At 59.8% G+C, this 18495-nt stretch overlaps 5 protein-coding genes across 5 annotated transcripts; 1 reads left to right on the top strand and 4 right to left on the bottom strand.

Annotated features, from left to right (window-relative positions):
* Positions 1–11: 11 nt before the first annotated feature.
* On the bottom strand, positions 12–1842 carry TRAVEDRAFT_55782 (SET domain-containing protein; the record flags this gene model as incomplete). The annotated part of the gene is made up of 10 exons (XM_008034227.1): positions 12–276; positions 362–419; positions 482–503; positions 570–700; positions 765–773; positions 831–979; positions 1037–1090; positions 1157–1307; positions 1370–1518; positions 1708–1842. The coding sequence occupies 10 exons, from the start codon at positions 1840–1842 to the stop codon at positions 85–87; spliced, it is 1050 nt and encodes a 349-aa protein (XP_008032418.1). The 3' UTR covers positions 12–84.
* Positions 1843–2574: 732 nt separating this feature from the next.
* On the bottom strand, positions 2575–7311 carry TRAVEDRAFT_26016 (ARM repeat-containing protein). Its single transcript, XM_008033706.1, has 15 exons — positions 7248–7311; positions 7134–7192; positions 6843–7054; positions 6739–6777; positions 6064–6670; positions 5952–6013; positions 5342–5845; positions 5044–5290; positions 4818–4988; positions 4593–4759; positions 4404–4541; positions 4167–4337; positions 3972–4091; positions 3803–3913; positions 2575–3745 (listed from the first exon to the last, which is right to left on the bottom strand). The coding sequence occupies exons 3-15, from the start codon at positions 6942–6944 to the stop codon at positions 3206–3208; spliced, it is 2979 nt and encodes a 992-aa protein (XP_008031897.1). The 5' UTR covers positions 6945–7054; positions 7134–7192; positions 7248–7311; the 3' UTR covers positions 2575–3205.
* Positions 7312–8443: 1132 nt separating this feature from the next.
* On the bottom strand, positions 8444–11188 carry TRAVEDRAFT_68688 (uncharacterized protein; the record flags this gene model as incomplete). Its single annotated transcript, XM_008035056.1, has 9 exons — positions 8444–9098; positions 9159–9262; positions 9324–9402; positions 9465–9815; positions 9872–10001; positions 10052–10133; positions 10186–10288; positions 10338–10627; positions 10679–11188. The coding sequence occupies 9 exons, from the start codon at positions 11186–11188 to the stop codon at positions 8444–8446; spliced, it is 2304 nt and encodes a 767-aa protein (XP_008033247.1).
* A 1264-nt stretch (positions 11189–12452) lies between these two features.
* Positions 12453–13819, top strand: TRAVEDRAFT_105647 (uncharacterized protein; the record flags this gene model as incomplete). The annotated part of the gene is made up of 4 exons (XM_008035055.1): positions 12453–12629; positions 12684–12739; positions 12788–12893; positions 12944–13819. Coding segments are annotated over 4 exons (1215 nt in total), but the record flags the coding sequence as incomplete, so codon positions are not given.
* Positions 13820–14022: 203 nt separating this feature from the next.
* On the bottom strand, positions 14023–18239 carry TRAVEDRAFT_68686 (uncharacterized protein). Its single transcript, XM_008035054.1, has 7 exons — positions 17846–18239; positions 17594–17771; positions 17023–17526; positions 16406–16966; positions 14986–16352; positions 14599–14926; positions 14023–14544 (listed from the first exon to the last, which is right to left on the bottom strand). The coding sequence occupies exons 1-7, from the start codon at positions 18173–18175 to the stop codon at positions 14246–14248; spliced, it is 3567 nt and encodes a 1188-aa protein (XP_008033245.1). The 5' UTR covers positions 18176–18239; the 3' UTR covers positions 14023–14245.
* Between the last annotated feature and the right edge of the window lie 256 nt (positions 18240–18495).

Raw genomic sequence — 18495 nt, 5'->3', positions numbered from 1 at the left:
CCTCCCGCTGTCTCGATACGCCCTTTCGCTCGCTCGCTCGAAACGCCTTGGCCCTCATACTAACCGCGCACATCCGCGCGGCGTTCATACCCGCACCCAGCCTCGACAGCTGTCGGTGCCACACCGGCACTCGCGCGCACCCTCGGGGACGGCCTGCCGGCCCTTCTGCTTCGCGGTGCGGGCCTCCTCGCCCGCTTTCGGGTCGTAGTCGATCGACAGCTCCGTGCGTGCGGGGATGTCTTGTGTGGCCACAAAGGCGAGGTACGGCTGGTTGAGCTATGGGGGCGGGCGCGCAGAGTGTCAGTGTGCTTCGGTCGATGCATAGCTCAGGAGGAGGCGAGCAGCTGGTGTAAGAACTTGCCTCGGGGATGGTGTCCCAGACGACGGGGTAGACTTTCATGTTCGGTTCGCACGAGTGGCTGTGAAGCGTACGCTCAGTCTAAGATCGGAGACGCATGAGTTAGAGATAGGGATGCCATACTTGACGAATCGCGTCCAGTTCCCTATTGTCGACCTACACGTTAGCAACTCTCTCTCGGCGGGAAAAGGCGGGAAGATGAAGGGCATACCGTACGCATGCCCGTCCACGCTGAACTTCTCCGTCTCGTCCTCGTCCTCGTCTTCCGCGCTCTCGCGCACATCCAGGTCGAAGATATACGACTTGCGCTCATCGTACCGGCGACCCGCCTCTTCCCGTCGGCTGTAGGATATCCCAAGCGCGTCAGCCAAGCTTCTCGTCCGGAAATCGAAATGCCGACACATGCATTAGCTGCCTGCACCCCACACGTCAGCATGGCTCCTAGCGATCGAGGCGAGGGAGAGATTCTAGCCCTGTGTATATGCCAACGACCTTGCCTCTGGGCAGCGCCGTCGTTGCGCGTGCGCCCCAGCCGCGCTCGCGCGTCCGGAATACCTCGATGGGCACGTCTCGCGGGAGCTGCGCGACACGATTTGGACACTGGTCGTCACACGAGCAGGACTGCGAGCGAGTCCGTCAGGAGCCGCGAGATCACGCAAAGGGTGAACGCAGACGTACCGCGTTGCATTCAATCGCTTCCGTGCCCGAGGGGAGATTGAAGTTGAAGAGGCCCTGCGTGACGGCGATACAAATAAAAATAAGCGGGGTGGGCGCGGAGGCGGAGAATTTGGGGTCTACCCTTTTAGAGTACGCGAAGACTTTGTTGCCCACACCGTCCGTGAGCTCGGATGGGTCCTGGCACCCACACTCTTCCGCATCGACGCATTCCCCACACTCACAGCTCACGAGAATGTCCGCAAGATGGTCATTCGCGGGCACGTCTGGTGCGCTATGATCACGGCTGTCAGTCTCCGCTGATTCAAGTCTATCCGTTCTATGTTTTCGACTCACCGGACATAGCTTCGCTCGATGTATTGGAATCCATTGACCAGACTCGGAATCTCCTCCGTATTGACCTCGTTAACGAACGTTACAGACGCAGAACCACGAAGCTTGCTCGCCCACTGCCTCTGCAGAGCCTCTCGAGTCAGCTTGAGGCGCTGCGGCGGCGGCGCGGCTACAAGGGGGTCGCTATCAGAGACATCTGGTGAGGACCGAACCCTCGCTACATTAACTCGTCTCGGGATCGGTCTGACCTGCCGCTGTGGATGTGGCGGCTCAGGCCACGGCACCTCTGGAGACCGCGACCGCGATTTCTCCCTCGCCCTCGTGGACCCTCCTTCGCTCACAGTTGAAGTCGAAGGCCTAATCCTCTTCAGAGGCCCGTCAATCTCGAACGGCATGGCCTCTACCCCAGGATGCAGCCGTCGGAGCTCCTGCTCCCCGCGCACGAGCTCGTACGTTGTGCGGTCCTCATGCAGCATCTGGTGCTTGCTTATGCCGACCGCGACGCCCCGGAATCTCTCCGCGGCGGCGAGGCGCTTCTGTTCCTGCTTGCGTTTCCACCGCCGGATGAGCGAATCCACGGTGTCGCTGCTTCCAAGCTGCTCCCAGGTCGTGTTTGTCCCGTCCTTGCGCTGCCAGCCGTCTCCCCATTGCACCTGTGGCGATTCGTCTCAATGTGAGCATCCGGTGCGAACGTACGCAGTACGAGGCGGAACGTACCTCAAATCTGACCGCACGGGATTAGCATCTGCTTCAGTATCGCTTGGGGAGTGTTCAGTGACCTACCTCTCTACGCCGAACGTATCAATGCTCTGTCCGACCACGCCCGCGACCGTCCACTCTCTGTCAGAGTCGCCGTCATAATCTTCAGGAGGCGTCGGGGATGGCACGAAATCCCGTCTTCTCATCCTGTCTAATGCAAGTAGTGGTTGCAGGTCAAGAAGCGTACAAGCACAAGTACCGCGGCGCTGCAGCGACCTTGACGCGTCTCACGTGCACATTTGCTCCCGACGCGTTGCGTCGACGCGCCATCCAGTGCCACGTCCCCCTCGAACTTGAAGCTGCAAGGCTAAGTATCGCACATATCCCACCGTTAGTTTGTCCTGAACCTAATCAAACGACTCGTAGATTGCAGAATAAGTACAGGATGACAAACAAATAATGCTCTCGATATACTATAAGACAAATTACGGGGCCTAGGAATGGGCGGTGGGAGAGAGAGGTGGGTTGCAAAGGTACGCTGTACACGTGTGAAAAAGTACGCAGTACAAATGGGTGTGTCGGGGGGCGCGGAGCAATGCAAGCAGCAACGAGAGAGATATAAAAGGTTCGAGTAGATGATATCGAGGCGACGGAGACGTCCCCCCTCCCCACACCCCGCCGTCCCAGGCGAGGACGGCGCAGAAAGGGCAGGGCGGGGCAGGGGGGAAGGGAAGGAGGAGGGGAGGCGGGAAAGCGAGAAGAGCGAGATATATATGACGAAACACCTGTGGATGCGGATGTGCAAAATACAATTGCGCGTGGATGGTAATATAGTTGATGGGGTGCCCAGAATGCATGGCGCCCGGCGGGCGGGCGGGGTAGACGGGGCGAGGGGAGCCAGGATACTGAACAGAGTTCATAGCAAGCCAGCATAGGTATAATCCCGCACGCCGCGGGATGGCCCCGCGGCGCGCGGGGGCGATTACGGGGGGCAGGCCAAAGGAGCGACGAAGGTATGCATATGATGTTGATGTTCTTGTTCTTGTTTTCGTTGTTTCGAGACGGAGATGACGATGACGCTAGAGACCTTGGGAACCTTGGAAAGAGCACAGACGAGGGACAGAGAGCAGCGGGGCCAGATTACATGCCGTACGCGAACGACCGCTGGTAGGGGTCCGCGACATTGACGGGGAACGAGTTGACGCTGCCGTACGACGACATGCCCGAGAACGCGCCGGCGTGGCTCTGCGGCGGCGTGAGGCCCGGGCTGTGGTTGTTCGAACCCTGCATCACGTAGCTGTCGATCTGGTGCGACTGGAGCCCGCCGTGCAGCGGCGCATGCATCGCAGGGCCGCCCTGGAGCGCATACAGGCCGTTCTGCGCCGTGTAGGCGTCCGCGAGAGCGCCGGCCTGGAGGTGGGACATGTGGCGGCCTCCGCTGTGCGCGGCGTGGCCCATGCCTCCCATGCCCTGATTGCCGAGCGCCATGTTGACCAGCGCCTGCTGGTTGTGATGGTAGCCGCCGCCGCCTCCGCCGCCGCCGTACGTGTCGTTGTGCTCCCGCTGCAGCTTGTTCTGGATCCTCTTGCCATACGGCGTGTTCCGGATAAGCGGCAGAACCGGGCGGATGCCCTCGACGAGGAGCGCGCGCTGGGCAGGCTCCGCGTAATCCAATGCAGTCTGCAAGCGACGCTAAATGAGCACCCCGAAGATTTGTAACTGCGCGGGAAAACGGACCTGGACACAGTAATTGCCATAGGAATCTCTGAGAAGCTTCTCCAGGCGCGTTCGGTTCAACAGCTCGCCGATCAACATCTTGCGAGTGTTGTGCTCCGCAACTCGGACACACTGTGCGCCACGGTCAGACACCTCCGTCCACGGAGTTAGGGAAGTGTGGCGGACGCACCTTCTCGATCACGTTCGAGCTGAACTTCTGCACCGAAAGGGCACACACGTTCCCGGTGAACTGCCGGATTACAGCATCGCTGAAGCGGTTGTCGTTCAGATCCAAAATGTACTGCACGACCTGTTGTTGCGCATCAGTACTCGGTATCAGAACAGAAACGATCCGCCGCAAGCACGGCGTAACGCCGAAACTTACATAGTTGCCGTAAGGGTCCTGGACGAGCGTCAGCGCGTTGTACGTGATCTCGTTGACGAGCTGGACGCGCTGATGCTCAGACGCATGGTCGATGCACCGCTGGAGCACGCAGCAGCCGTGACGGTGAGTCGCGACCTCGACGCAGTTCGCAGCGACCGCGTTGTAGATGAACTGCGTGCCGCACAAGACATTCAGTCAGCGCTGAAACGATCAGCTCACTGAAACAGCCAAGCACACCTGGTTGTCCTCCGGAGCCAGCTTGTTCAAGCACTTCTGAATGACATGGTTGCCGTTCAGGTCCTTGATCAAGACAACGACGTGCAGGCTCAGCGCAAGGATGATGGAGTGAATCTGACCATTGCATCTGAGGTCAGTCTACCAGGTCTCCTGTAAGCGGGGTGGAAGGTCGGATGAAAAAACACTCGCCTGTCTGCGCGTAGAGAGGAAATCGATCATCTTCTGGACCGCGCGGGTGCCGTGCATGTTGAGAGAGATGTTGACCAGGTCCTGGGCGACGGACTCGCAAATCACGTTGCGCTGCTCGTCAGTCGAGTACTCCAGCAGCTTCTGGCAGAGGTAGTTCCCGAAGGGGTCTAACACATGCGTCAGCACTAGGGTCCTCTCGCATGGCAAAGATGCTTCTTTGCTTACCCGTCATGAGATCCGCGAAGTGACTGAAAGTCTCGCGGAAGATCATATCGCGGTGCTCAGGAACGCCCTCCTCCAGCTTCTTCTGGAGATACCTGCAACCGTGCTGGTCCTTGCACAACTGGGGGATTTCGCCCACGAGGTCCTCCAACCGAGTGCCAGCAAAGCGGTTAACTGCATCCAACCAGTTAGCATCGGGTGGTACCATGCCATAGACCGGTTGACGTACATTCCCGGTCGATGTCACCGCGCTTGTGCTTGGGACCGTGCAGCCCGTTCATCTTGCTATCCACTGCCGCCGGGCTAGGGCGACCGTTCACGCTGAAGCCGTACTTCGCACCGTTGTGGTGGTAGAGCGCTGTTGAACCAGTACCGCCAACTGCAGAACCGCGACCGTTCTGTTCAAACCCATACGAGTTGAAACGGTCATTGTCCATACCTCCCGACAACCCATACACACTGTCGCCAGAATACTGCTGCATCACTTGATCAGCACACGGCTCTTGAATGGTGGTGTATGCACGTACGTCGTCCATACCCGACTGGATCGAGTTGAAGCTCAAAGGGCTGTTGTCGAACTGACCCGAGGGCATGCGCGAGAGCGACGGGTTCAGGTCGCTGTCGTCGCCCATCTGACGCGACATCTGGGCACTCAGGATGCCGTTGATGTTGTGCGGGTCGCCACCGGAGAGCGGAGTACCAGGTGCCTTCTGGAGCTGTCCAGCCGAACCGGGCATCCCAGGCAGGGGGGTGGCGGGGACAGAGCGGGCGGAGGTGATAGATGAGAACGTATCACCAAGGCTAAGTGGAGAACCGCGGCGCGAAGAAAGGCCTTGCGCGAGGCCCGAAGACACCTGCTGAAGAAGTGGCGTCGTAGTACCAGACACCGTGCCGTTCGGCTTCCCTTGCAGGTCACCCAGGGCGGGCGACAAGGTCATCGTCGGGTTGGTCACATTGCGGCGATCCGCGCGGTTCATGCCGTCGGGAAGACGCGCATTTCCGTTGAACTGTGGCCATTCCGAAGACTTCTGCTGCGGGTGCGAGAGAGGCGCAAGATCGAGCGCGGCGGCGGATGACGAAGACAGCTTAACGCGTAGGTAAGGGAAGGCTAGACGCTGCTGCAAATACGACACGCACCTTGTTCGAATACCCGTTGGAGTACTTGTCTTCGTCCGATGTCGGGAGATGGCGCATGGCGTCTACACCCATCAGCTGAATGCAAAGCGCGCAAACGGACGCAGACACGCACTGTGCATCTCCTGATCCAGCTGCTCATCCAGCATCATTCCAGCGTTGTAGACGTTGCCGTAACTATGGCCATCATTTCCTCCAAAGCGGCCGCTGTTCGACCGGAGGATCGACTGCGGGATCACGCCGGATTGCGTCGACATGCGCTCCGACCTTTCGCCAGCAAGCGAAAGTCCCTGCAGGTGGCCGGCAAGCTCCTCATCGTGCTCGCTAGCGGAGGTACGGCGACTGGCGGGCATACTCTTGGCGCCGCCCGGGCGAGCGAACGACTGGTTGACCGAGGGCATCTCCGGAGAGTGGTTCACGGAGGGCGCGTAGGTGACAGACTTACGCTTGTCCGCGTTCCCAACGGCCTTCGACAGCATGTCCGCGTCGACAATAGACTTGGAGAGGGCCGAGTGGTAGGTGGGCGAGTGGTCATCGCTAAGCACTGCGTTGACACGCGGAGGGGTGGTAGGCGCCGAGACAGCGAGGTGCTGCTGTTCGATCGGGATGGTCAACAGCTCTCTGGCCTGCTGCTGCTCGAGGGCGCGCATCTGGTCCTCAAACATCTTGCGCTGGAGGGCGCGCTGGCGCTCGTGTTCCATACGCTTCAGAGCGCGTTGCTGCTTTGGCCGAAGATCGGTCAGCGAATTACGAGAGGATGAGTCGCGTTGCCACGATGTAAAACACTCACAGCGGTCACGTCCTGGATATTACCACCGAGTCTCGCGGCCTGCGGGGGCACGAGAGAAGGGTGTCAGGGGATACGTCAGAGAGTCGGCGCGGGATACAACGCACCGAATCCGCGAGGTCCAGGAAGGCAGGCGGGCTCTGGATCCTGTCGTCGTGGGCCTGACGAGTGTCGATGGGGGAAGTAGAGGAATCCAAGGTAGTACTCATAGCGAAAGAGGGACGGCGAATACTTTTGAAGCAAGGTAGTCGACGAAGAACAGATTGGGCAGCACGGTTAGAGTAGAGAACGAGAGAAGCCTAATTGCACAAGGGTAATCCTGCACAGGCGATGCGCACCGCGAGTGACGAGCACGATGAGTGTCGGAGGCGGGGGAGGACGAAAATGAGGGCGCGCACCTGCCAGCCGATTTTTAGCCCGTCTATAACGACTATGTTGTTACAATGTATCGGATGTACTGCGGGCGGGGGCGGTCAGGACGGCGCAGACGACGAGGAGGGGGTTGTGCGTACGCTGGGGCGAATTTTGATAGCAAGCAGTTGTCGAGAGCGGTGGGGAGGACTATTAGCGGTGTACAGGAGCGTCCTTACTGGGGAAGAGCAGGGAACTCTAAATGTACGCCCGGCGGGGACACCCCCGAATTTAAACCTCCGCCTCCTGCGCGGCCGAGCCTCTGCGCGAAAGACGCCCCTTGAAACCCTCATCAGCACTTCTTCACTTTTTGCCGTCTCCTTTGCCTGCCCCTCTCGCTAACGTCTTTCCACAATTACGCTTCGCTCTTTCCCATAAATCTTCCGCCAATCCCGAGTCTACACCCGGCCCCGCCCCCGCCTCTACCACAGGCGCCCGGCGCAACCTCCCCGAAAAGGCGCGGTCCGTCTGTACATAATCGGTTGCAGCGCCCGGCCCGGCCGCGGACGCTAAAAGCCTTTCCCAAATTGCGCCGAATATTGCGGCCTTGCCTCTCTCTGTCTGTCCTTTGTGGCCCTGGGGGGATGCGCAAGTGCGTCCACTGTGCACCTCTATCTCATTGCAATTCCCAGTCGCGAGATACGCTGCGTAATGCTTGCCGACGCTGCGCCTGTCGGCCCTCGCCACGTCCAGAAATTACGACGAGCGCGCGCACCCGAGTCCCGCGGCGCCCACAACGCCAGATCGCCGTTCCAGGCGACTCCATTGGCCCCTCGCGAGCGGCCACCTGGCAGGCAGGCGCACCGCGACCCTACGCGACGTGAAGAGCTCGTGAAGAGTGTACCCGGCCACTCTCGGAATACCGATTCTCCCTTTTCCGCGCGCGCTGCCTGCACGCCCGCTTGCCTCGAGCGCCGGCCCGCCGCCCTCGTTCTGCATCCCTGGGCCACCTTCGCCCTCTGCGGAAGGTCGGTGCCTCTCCCCGCCGTCATGGAGACATCCGGCGAGGTGTCGTGCTAGCGTGTGCCCAGGCGCTACCGGCCTCGACATTTCATTTATGCACCCGACGCGCTCCCAGCGCCGCGGAGGCATCTCCGAAAGCCCGCGATTCGAACGCGAACCCGCGGCGAGTGTAAAGCCTGTTCTACACTAGCCTTTGCGTCGGCTCGCGCGACGACAAAGGAGCGACTCCAATCCGTATAGCACAACACTGCACAAGCCAAAACATGTCGGCCAAACGGTAATGTACGGAAGCAAATGAAGGATAGTGTACGACGTCCCGCCCAACTCAAACACTCTAAGAGCCCGCCACCATCGGGGGAGAACGCGCACCGTGGTCCCCCGCCACCTTCTCCCGCCCGACGACAGGGATGGGCAGCGGCGCATGTCGCGCGTCCCCGTTCGCAGCGGCTCGCGCGCCCTTGCCCTCCTCGACCGGCTCATCTTCCTCTTCCCCGCTGACCGTGCCCCCCGCGCGAATAGTCCTCCTGTCGTCCTCATCCTCCCCGTCGTCCCCCGGCTCGCCCGTCTGTGCGCCGCTCCCGTTAGCCGTGCTCGCCTGCCCAGCCGATGTCTCCGCGTCTGACGCCTCCACGGGCTTCACCGTCGGCTTCTGGCTCGTCGGATAGCGGCCGCGCAGCGACAGGAAGCCCGTCAGCGGCGCGAGGTCGAGGAACGCGCGCGCCTTGCGCTGCGGGCCCTTCGTCGGCGTCGTCGTCCCGCTCGCAGGGGGCGTCCCGCCGCTCGACGCGCCCGCACCCACGCCCGCGCCATTCTCGGACGCTGGCGCCGGCTCGTCAGCTGCAGAATGCTTGCCACCGCCAGCACCGGCATCCCCGATGTCAGCACCTGGCGTCGGGTCGGCGGACGCCGGAAGCGGCGTCGTCGCCGGCATCGGGGACTGCGATTGCAGGGAAGAGATGGAGACCGAGGACGAAGCGACGCGATGGCCCCTGCATCGTGCATTCAGTGTCAACGTCGCATCAGCACACGGCGTTCTGTCAGAAGCTTACGGAATACTGTGCTGCTCGTTGTCGGTGAGCGTGAGCAACAGGTTCTTCAGATTCGGGAGCGTATGGCGCATGTCGAGCGCGCGCAGATTCCGTTCCGTCATGAGCTAAGATGATCAAACATAGCGTCAGCAGCGCGTCAAATACCCGCGCGGTGTGGGTGCTTACCATCTCGATGTCCTTGTTGAGTAGGAACACACCGTACTCGAACCGGTACGTGTCCACGCCCTTGGAAAAGAGCGGAAAACTACGTAACGGTAAGCGCGGTCAGCTATGCGAATAGCGGCCACAAAGTGCGTGCCCACTCACTTTCTCGGTCCAACCATCGCTGAGATCCCATCCTTGATCATGCTCTTGCTGCCCACGCACGTCACAGGATACATAAGCCTGTGCCCCATGTACGCCGCGAGCAGCTGCACGACCTGTGCGGAGTATCCCAACGCGGTGGCGACACTGTCCTCTGTAACCTCCTTGTGCGCAGGTAATGATAGTGGCGGGGCCGGGTCCGTGGCCGTTGCGGGTATAGGGAGTGGTACATCCAGGACCGTGAAGAGAAGGTCTGGAGGAGAGACGAGCTCTATAGGGTATATGAATGAAACGATGGAAATGAGGTTGCTGCGAATGATGGGCAATAGGCTGCGAAGGGATGATAATCGGATCCTAAAGACATTCATCGTCAGATTGAGCAACGGCTAGCGGATGAAATTTGAGTTTACCGTTCCTCTACGATAGCGTCGTCGACCCGTGACTCTTCTGCGAGGTCTTCCTCGTGCGCCTGGCGCGCTTGAGCAATTGTCTCGCGTCGATGTTGTAAGCCTCGTCTTCGCGCTTCAATGCGGGCTCTCACTAGATAGCAAGGTTAGCAAAGAGGTATTTGGCCGGTCAGATGTTCTCACAATTCTCTGAATCTCGATCGACTTTCGCTTGTTCTTCTTTCAATTCAGATACCCAAGCATCCCGTTCAGACACTTCTCGAACCTAGAAAACTTTCAGTCGCTCCGCAGGCGATGAGAACAAGGAAAACACTGACTAGTGCGCCGAGTTCATTATGAACGACCGTCTTGTCGATCTCGCGCACTACCTCGCCCAACGACTGCTCCGTGTCCAAGATACACGCCTGCAGGTTGATCAGCCTGAGCGGCCGTTAATAAAAAAAACTTCTCAAAGACACCACCGACGCACTTGAGGATGTCTTGCAAATTTGCGGACTTCCCCGCCCCCTTTCGTCGGCTATGGCCGTCGAACTCGCTCATCGCTGGACTCAATGGCAAGCCGTCAAAGCTCGCATCCGGCCGGGGCGAGAGAAAGGCGGCGTAATCGCCTTCCGGGTCCGAATTGTACCCGGCATTCGGGGAAGGTGATCGCGCCGGTGATGCAGGACCTAGGGAGCGCGGAGGGAGATAGAACGTCTCTCCGGTAGAGAGGGCGATCAGCAGCGTGTTCGAGGGCAGGTGGCCTGGACGAGCTGCAAGCTGCGAAGGTGTCACTAAACCGGTATGGCTCAGTCTATGCGGCAGACTCACATCCTCTGTCAGAGCGGTTAAATGTCTGAGGTCGACGTCCCAGGTTTCCAATATCCGCCACTCGGAGCTGGTGGCTTCGTCATCGGGCTGCTTCGCTTTGCCCTTACCCTTGGTGTCTGCCGCCTTCCCTGCCGGAGGCCGTGTGTTGTCTGGTGACTGAGACTCTCCGCCACCCGTGCGACCCCATACTTCGACCCGCATCTTGGACGTGCTCAAGTCAGTACTGGGCGCAAACTCGTACTTGCTGAGCTGAAACACAGGATTCGTTGACGGCCAATGAACTGGAGAGATGTAGTCTGGTACTGGCAAGTGGTCATCTGCGGACGAGGTAGGAGGCTTGGCTTGACCATCGGGAATAGTGGCGCTGGTAGCGGGAGATGACGCAGAAGACAGGGCCAAGGAAGACGGCACGGGGAAACGTGCTTTCTGGGGGGATGTGGCGGAGGGGGACTTGGGGGTTCGGCCGTTTACTATTGAGGTGATAGAGGTGGACTTCCCGTGGAGAGCCATGGAGTTTCTGATAGAAGATGCTGAGGCTGAGGGTGCATGTCGTGCAGGGGTAGCCGGTTTAATAGGAGTATTTGACGACCCCACAGTACCTCGCCTGGGTGTAGTCTTGGACAGAGGGGTGGTTCTGGACGAGGATGTGTCGGCTGGTTCTTTCGGTGGTCGAGAAGGTGTAGAGGGGCGGGATTGGGAGCGTTCCCGGCCACTTGTGGGTGTACTCGGTCGCGTCCCAGCTTGCGGTTTGTCGTGCAGTAGAGTAATGGTCACAAACGTCTCCACTAACCGCGACTGTAGTATCTTCTGGAGGTTCTTCTGCGATGTATCCTGAAATAGGCCGGGGAAGATAGAAGAGGTCGAGGTGGTAAGGTCCGTAGACAGGTTATGCGAAGACGTCGTACGGAGAGAATGTGATGATGCATGGGACAGCGTGCGGGGTCGATGTGTTGGTCGCACGGCGGATCCAATGCCTGCAGTCGAGGGTCGCCGTGCTAATTTAGGGCTGGAGGATCCCGCGGATGTGGACAGAGGTATGCTGGCGCGAGATGATGTCCGTCTTCTCAGCGGTGGGTCTCCTGAGCGGTCCACACCCCCGTAATGGCTCTCGTCGCTTTCCTTGGCCGCAGAGAACGTAGAGCTCGCGGCGGATATCCTCCTCCCGCGCTTCTTCCCAACGGTAAGGTCGAGGTCATCTGAATAGTGACCATAAGGAGTAAACTGGGATTGCTCAGATGGTTTGGTGAGGGCTGAAGCCAGGGCATCTCGGGCGGGGAACGGGGTAAGATTGCGAATTTGAATGGATGCTATATGGCGAGCACGGCGCTATACCCCGGCCTTACATTGAGCTGCGGGTGGGAAATCAGTGAAGAGGGAGAACTCACAGGGAGAACAGAACCATGAGGGGGATCGGAATCAAGGCCATTCCATGAGGACGTTGTCGAAAGAGGCATCTGCCACCCGAATTGATTGGTCCTGGTCACAACGAGGGTGTAGCAAGACCAGACAGGTTCACGGAAGCAGGCAAGCGGACTAGCGTAGCATGCGTCAAGCTTCTATTCAGCAGTAGGTGACGACAAAGCAGCCAGGGCTAGTGTGCTCAGCTCAGGTATGCAGCCGAGGTCGTCGTCGCCGTCGACAGAGATGAGGAGGAAGGTCAAGAGAGTGGAGGGATGAGCAGCCGAGACGCGCCTCATCCCGATCCGTCTAGCCACATTTGACACCACCAGCCACTCCTTCCTCTCCACCATCTCTGCGACATCTCGCGCTCGCAATGCCTCCCAAACCTCGACCAATCCGCAAGCCATCTGCGACTACCAAAGATGCGAGCGGTACGCCTGGCGCGAAAGACGCGTCCACACCAAGCACTTCTATGCCACCACCGCCGGTCCCTTTGCCGCCGCGCGGTATTTTGGAGGAAGAAATCACCGCGCTCTCTACCTGTTTTCAGGTGCGGCCACTCGTACTCCCTGCATCTACACTATTTCTCATACGCAATGTTTAGCAAGCTGTTGTCAAAACAGGCCAAGTATACGCCTTCTACACCGACGTGAAGAGACTGTAGGACCATTCTTGTCCCATAACCTGCTGTGGCTGAAGACGCTGCAGTGGCATTCAGAAGTACGCGCCGCACCCCCCGCAAACATTGACTGCGTCTCTGGGGCACGAAGTCGGGCGATACGACCAACTATGCGACGCAATAGAGTCCCGGCTGGTAAAGATACCCTCTTGCTCTTGAAACGGCCCGCGGCTAACCCGTACCAGCTCCGTGCCATCGCAGTACTACAACGCGATCTCACGCGCGAAGAGCAGCGTATCAAGGCAGAAGAAGAAGCTGCAGCCGCGGCCGCACCCAAGCTTCCCTCGCCAACCACAAGCACGGCCATGATCACAACGCCCCCAGTTTCCCCGAGTCAACCTCAAATCGAGACCTTGCCAGACGGGACCACGCGCCCCAAGCCCTCTGTACCCACGCCCCGCCGCCAGTCCACCATCTCCTTGTCCTCCCTACAGCGCCCGGCATTCCCGTTGAAACTCGACCTTTCCGCCGCAGCGCTCCGCATACACCCCGACGAGATGCTCCCAAACGGGCTGTCCTCGCCCGTAACGCTCGCTCCGCGTTCAGCTCGACCGTCTCTTGGCCCCGACCTCATGGCAGCGCTCGGCGACGGTCGAGCGGTAGACATCGACCTCACCGTCGACCCCGACATCAGCATGGGCAGCAACGGCGAGGGCCTAGACCCCTCGCTCGGCAGCTCCGCAGACAAGCCCATCGAGCTTGACCTGGACATGGAAATGCAGTTCTTCGGCGACACCTCTGGGGGCGAGGCAGGCGCGGCGCACCAGAACATGTTCGACACACATACCATGGTAGCGGGTCCGTCCAATGGCGAGCACATGAAACTGAAGGTCGAGGACGGCATGGACATCGACCTGCTCAACGCGCTCCAATCTGTCGGGCCCTCACCCTCGGGAGAGGACATCTTCGCCTCCATCGGGAACGGCGCCTCACCCAGCGGCAACACCCCTGCAGCCAGTGGGCCCGGTGGCTCAGACTCGCAGAAGGCTCCCGTCGCTGCACCTTCTCCAGGGGCTTTCCTTGCGAGCCTCGGCGCCGCAACCTCACAACCGGATGCTTCTGGCTCGGGCTCCGCGGGGCCATCTGGCCAAGCCGGGTTCGACTTTGATCTGAATGCTGGTTTCTTCACCGAGCACCCCACAGGATCTGAGGTGGACATGATGAACATGGAGGACATATTCAACATGGGTGTCAGCGCCGATACCAACGCCGCCGCTGGAAGCAGTAGCGCCTCCTGAAATTATCGGGCAGGCTACCGTTGCTAGAGATCATCGCATTACATTGTTGTAGCACTACTAGCACTCCAATGCAGAGCGGGGTAGACATAAGATTCATCAACACTAGTACGATACGCAACAACACGGCGCCCTCGCGGGGGCGCATTACGAGCACAACAACTATACAACCATTATGTAGCACGACATGAGATAGCAGGCGCCACGCTCCCAGTCCCAGCGGCGCCCGAGAAGCCTCCCAGCCATCGGCCTTCACGCGCGGCCGCCCTTCTTCTTCTTGTTCACGACCTTGAAGCCCCATTCGCTCTGCGCAGGTTTCGGCTGCGCCTTCACGACGTCCGCGATCGACAGCGGCTTCGACGCAGACCCACTCGCGCTAACACCCTTCGGGCGTGCCGCAGCGTCCACCTTACGCTTGCTGACGAACTCGGCGGCGAAGCGACGGCCGTCCAGTGTCGTGCTGCTTGCGTAGATGAGGTCCGAGATGATCTCGACCGTAGACTGGTCCGGGTCCAGCGGGAAGGACAGAAGCATCGACGTGATGTCTTCAACTGTATCAGTGCATTTAGCAGCCGGATCGTAGCGTATTTGAGAAAGAAACTCACGATTGACAGAGCTGTTGAGGCCCTTCAGAGAGTCGCTCATCCACTTGAGGAACTCCAACGACGGCCCAGGCGCAATAGAGTTGTCCTCCTTGGACGGCGTAGCCTTCAGGACAGCAGCAACTGGGCGCGGCGTTACTGCGGCAGCGGGACGCGGGGTAACCACCGGCGAAGCTGCAGCTGCCACGGTAGGGACCGCCTTCGCAGACACCGCCGGTGTAGCCGCAGGACGAGCCACCGCGGCCACCGCGGGCGGCGTCGCAACGGCCGTCACTTTGCCTCCAGAGCCAACCGTGGTCCACGCACCGCCAACTTGCACGGGGGCAGCAGCCTAAAGAGCACCTGAAGTTCAAACAGGCGCCCATGAGCACAGTCCCAGCATACACGCACCTTGGTCGTCGTCTCCGCATACCCCCGCCGCGCGGTAGCCGCCATCGACTCCTTCTCCTTCGCAGCTGCCTGCTTCTTGCGGCGCTCCTCTTCCTCCTGGATCTCCTTCATCGTCTTCTTCGCGACCGGCGCCTTGGTAGCATTCGTCCACACCGGCGCAGCAGCAGTCGAAGAGGAAGTGGTCAGAGGCGAAGCCGCAGGCGTCTCCTTCGCACGCGCAGCACCAGCCTGCGAGGTCGGGAGACCCCACGACGCCGTGAACGGCTGGAAGTCCTCAGCCTGTGTGTTCGCGGCAGCGGCCCGCGCGGCGCGTTCACGCTCGCGCTCAGCGACCTTGCGCGCCTCGGTCTTCTTGGCCTCCGCTTCCTGGATCTCGCGCAAGTTGAGTGCGCCGCCAGGGGTCCTAGGCTTCTTCTCGTCGTCGACCGCCCACGGCACCTTGGGCTCCGACGTTGCGGCGGTGATAGGAGGTGGAGCAGGGATGGGCGAAGGAGGCTTCACAGCAGTAGGAGAGGGAACCTTGGGTGCTTGCGGGGCGGCTTGGGCACCTGACTTGCGTCTGGTCTTTTGAGGTGCAGAGGTCTCCGCAGGTGCGGCGGGAGCTACGGTAGGAGAAGGGACGGCTTGGGCCTGCGGCTGTTCGGCGAGTGCGGCGGCGTTCTCCTGAGGCGGCTGGTGGTGGATTTCTGCTTGACGTTGCTGTTCATTATGTTGCCCGAGGTTAGCAACGGTGAGGTTCGAGGATGCGACGCCCCACGGGTCATTGTTCACCGGCTGAGCAGTCTGCCACGGTGATTGCGCGGCGGGGATCCCGCCCTGAGCAGGTTGACCGAATGATTGCGAGTGCGCAATGGGCTGGGGGACGAACGTGTTGTTCGAGGTGGGGTGGTTGGGTTCGAAGGGACCCGGGCGGCGGAACGGAGCGGCCTCCTGCGCGAGCCACGGTGATTGGGCGTTGTTGAAACTGGGACTCTGTGCGAAAGGCTGCTGGATTTGGTGAGCGAACGACAGAGGGGCTACGGGCTGGCGGTCGGGCGTCATCGTATGTAAGGAGCGAGTTTCCTGCCCTGCAAAATGCGAGAGCGGAGTTTGAGGGAACGTCGGTACAGCGTTAGAAATGAAGGGAGAGGAGGTGTTCGAGAAACCACCGCCGTGGATGTCCTCCAACGGCTTGCCGAAAGGGTCGCGATTCACTACCCTGGAAGGAGTACCCTGGTTGGAATGCATCCCACCGATGGATCCAAGATCACTGCCATTCAAGACGGACGAGCCAGGATATCCGTTCAAAACGCCGGGGTTCTGGACAGTCCTGTGTCCGAAGGGACTAGAAGTCGTGTCGTTCAAGATAGAAGGGTGAGCGCCCGCTGCTGGACGTATGGTGAGGACGCATAAGACGCAAGCAACATATATTACCACCTACCAAATCCTATCCCATCAACTCCAGGAGTCCGTCCGGCAACAGGACTGGCAAATGCCCTGTTGCCGAATATGGGGTCGCCGGTCTCGTGGTTCAAAGTTGCTCGTCGCTGCCCTGGACCGCCGGCGAACGGCATGCGCGATTCCGCCCCTTGGTTGAATCCCATTTGTTGTCCTCCTCCAATACGAGTGTCGAACACAGCCGGGTCGGGAGAGGCGAATCGACCACCCATAGAAGATGCAGGTGACTCCGGAGCTACTCCACTACTCGTCATGTAGGAGTCCAGAGTCGAGCTGCGCAAATTGCGGGTAGGCACAGGTTGGTACGGAGACTGCTGGTTTCTCTCAGGGATACCGTTGTTGACGACAGTGTCTAGACGTGGCAAGCCAGGTGGCGTAGGAGCATGTACCAGGGGCGTGAGGAAGACAGGTTGATCTCCAGCTCGACCAATCAGTACACCGAAGGGAGTCCACTCAGTGTCCAGGTGCGTCCGTTTCATCAGGAGATCACTCGAGAAGTACTTCAATTCGTGCCAGCGTTGCATGGTGTCCGCCGGGAACGGTCCTAGAGATTGAATCCGTGAGGCCACCTAACCACTAAAAGCCACAACAATATCTTACCTTGGACATTGCCTTGAGGATCCAAGTAAGACCATTCGATACTGGACAAATCCCCAAGGCCCGGCGGGGGTTGGGTCGGATTGGCTGAACCCTGTTGTTGGGTGTTCCCGTTGATCGATAATTTGTCAAGCTGTCCGTTCAGTTGGTTCGACGTGTTATTGTTGGAGTTACCGCCATTATACGCAGTATTGAGCTCGGAAGAGGTCCCTCCGCCAGAGTCTCCGTTCTTCTGCGCACGTTCGGAGCCATGTAGGGCTTCCTCCTCCTGTTCTTGAATATCTGTACCCTTTCCGTCTCCGTCGCCGTCCTTGTCGGCTTTGTTGAGTCCGTTGGAAGTCTTAGCAAGCTCGGCGTTCCGTCTTCGTGCCGACCACGTCTCACTAAGTACCCCGTCGAATCCAGGGCGCACCCTTGGTGAAGGCAGCGCGCCGTCCCGCGGAGATGCAAGCGCGCCCTGCATATTGGAGAGCGACAGCTTCCTGGGAATAGTCAATGGCATTTGGTCTTGCGCATTGTCCATGAATGATGATCAGCACGTTCGCACCCACAAAGCGAACAATGATGACGTTACCTGTGCTGTCCCTGCGCCGCCCCATGAAGCTGCCGATCCGCTCCCGCATAGGGCTGCCGGCACCCGACCCAGCGTGTGCCAGCTTCGGACGCTCCCCGAGGCCTGTGGTGGTGAGAGGCGATAAAAAATCCGTCGACTGGCGTCGACGCACTTCCGAGTTCAGCGGGCCCGAGTAAAGCTGTAAAAAAGACGCAATAACACACACTGAGCACTGCAGGGTCCTAGCGCGCCGTATAGGGCGGGAAATTTTACCTTCTTCTCCGCGTCGCTCATCTCCTTGAGACCAACGGGATCGTAGCCTATCTCGCGCACGATGCCCTCCCACCTCTCCACCTCAAGACCGAGTCCTCCACGGCCTCCTCCTTCCTTGTAGATCCGGAGCATCTCCTCCTTGGAATAGCGGAAGGGGTGAGCCACATCTTTCCCCTCGGGTGGCGGGTGGGTCGCAGGGGTGACAAGAGCAGAGTATGAGGCGTTCCCAGGTGGGGCCGGGGACGTTGTCAGCGGGGGCGACGGTGCAGGGCGCGCGGTGCCCTTGGGGCGCATCCACTCGGGGCCAAAGTGCATAGTTGTGGCAGTCATTTTGCTCGTGTGAGTCGCAAGATGTCGAGAGTACAGTTCTCGCGAGGTGCGGGGTGCTGGTCAGTGTGCAGAGGTTGCAAACCAAGTGGCGGGAGGATGGAAATGTGTGAAAAGTCACGAAGAGATTCACTCCGTCTCCTCCGCGCTGCGAGGCGTGACCTGCCTCAGGGCCGGTCTGTGCACGCGCCTCGAGGCTACAACCGCATTTCCCGCACGTTTCCCGCAAACCTGTACACCTCGACGGCGTCAAGTGTACGGACGAAACCCGTCCCATATGTATCGGGAACGACCCTGTTATATGGGTTTTCACGGGACATGGA

This window comes from Trametes versicolor, assembly GCF_000271585.1.
Source record: "Trametes versicolor FP-101664 SS1 unplaced genomic scaffold TRAVEscaffold_1, whole genome shotgun sequence".
Taxonomy (NCBI): domain Eukaryota; kingdom Fungi; phylum Basidiomycota; class Agaricomycetes; order Polyporales; family Polyporaceae; genus Trametes; species Trametes versicolor.
This window is presented reverse-complemented; position numbering and strand designations above follow the sequence as displayed.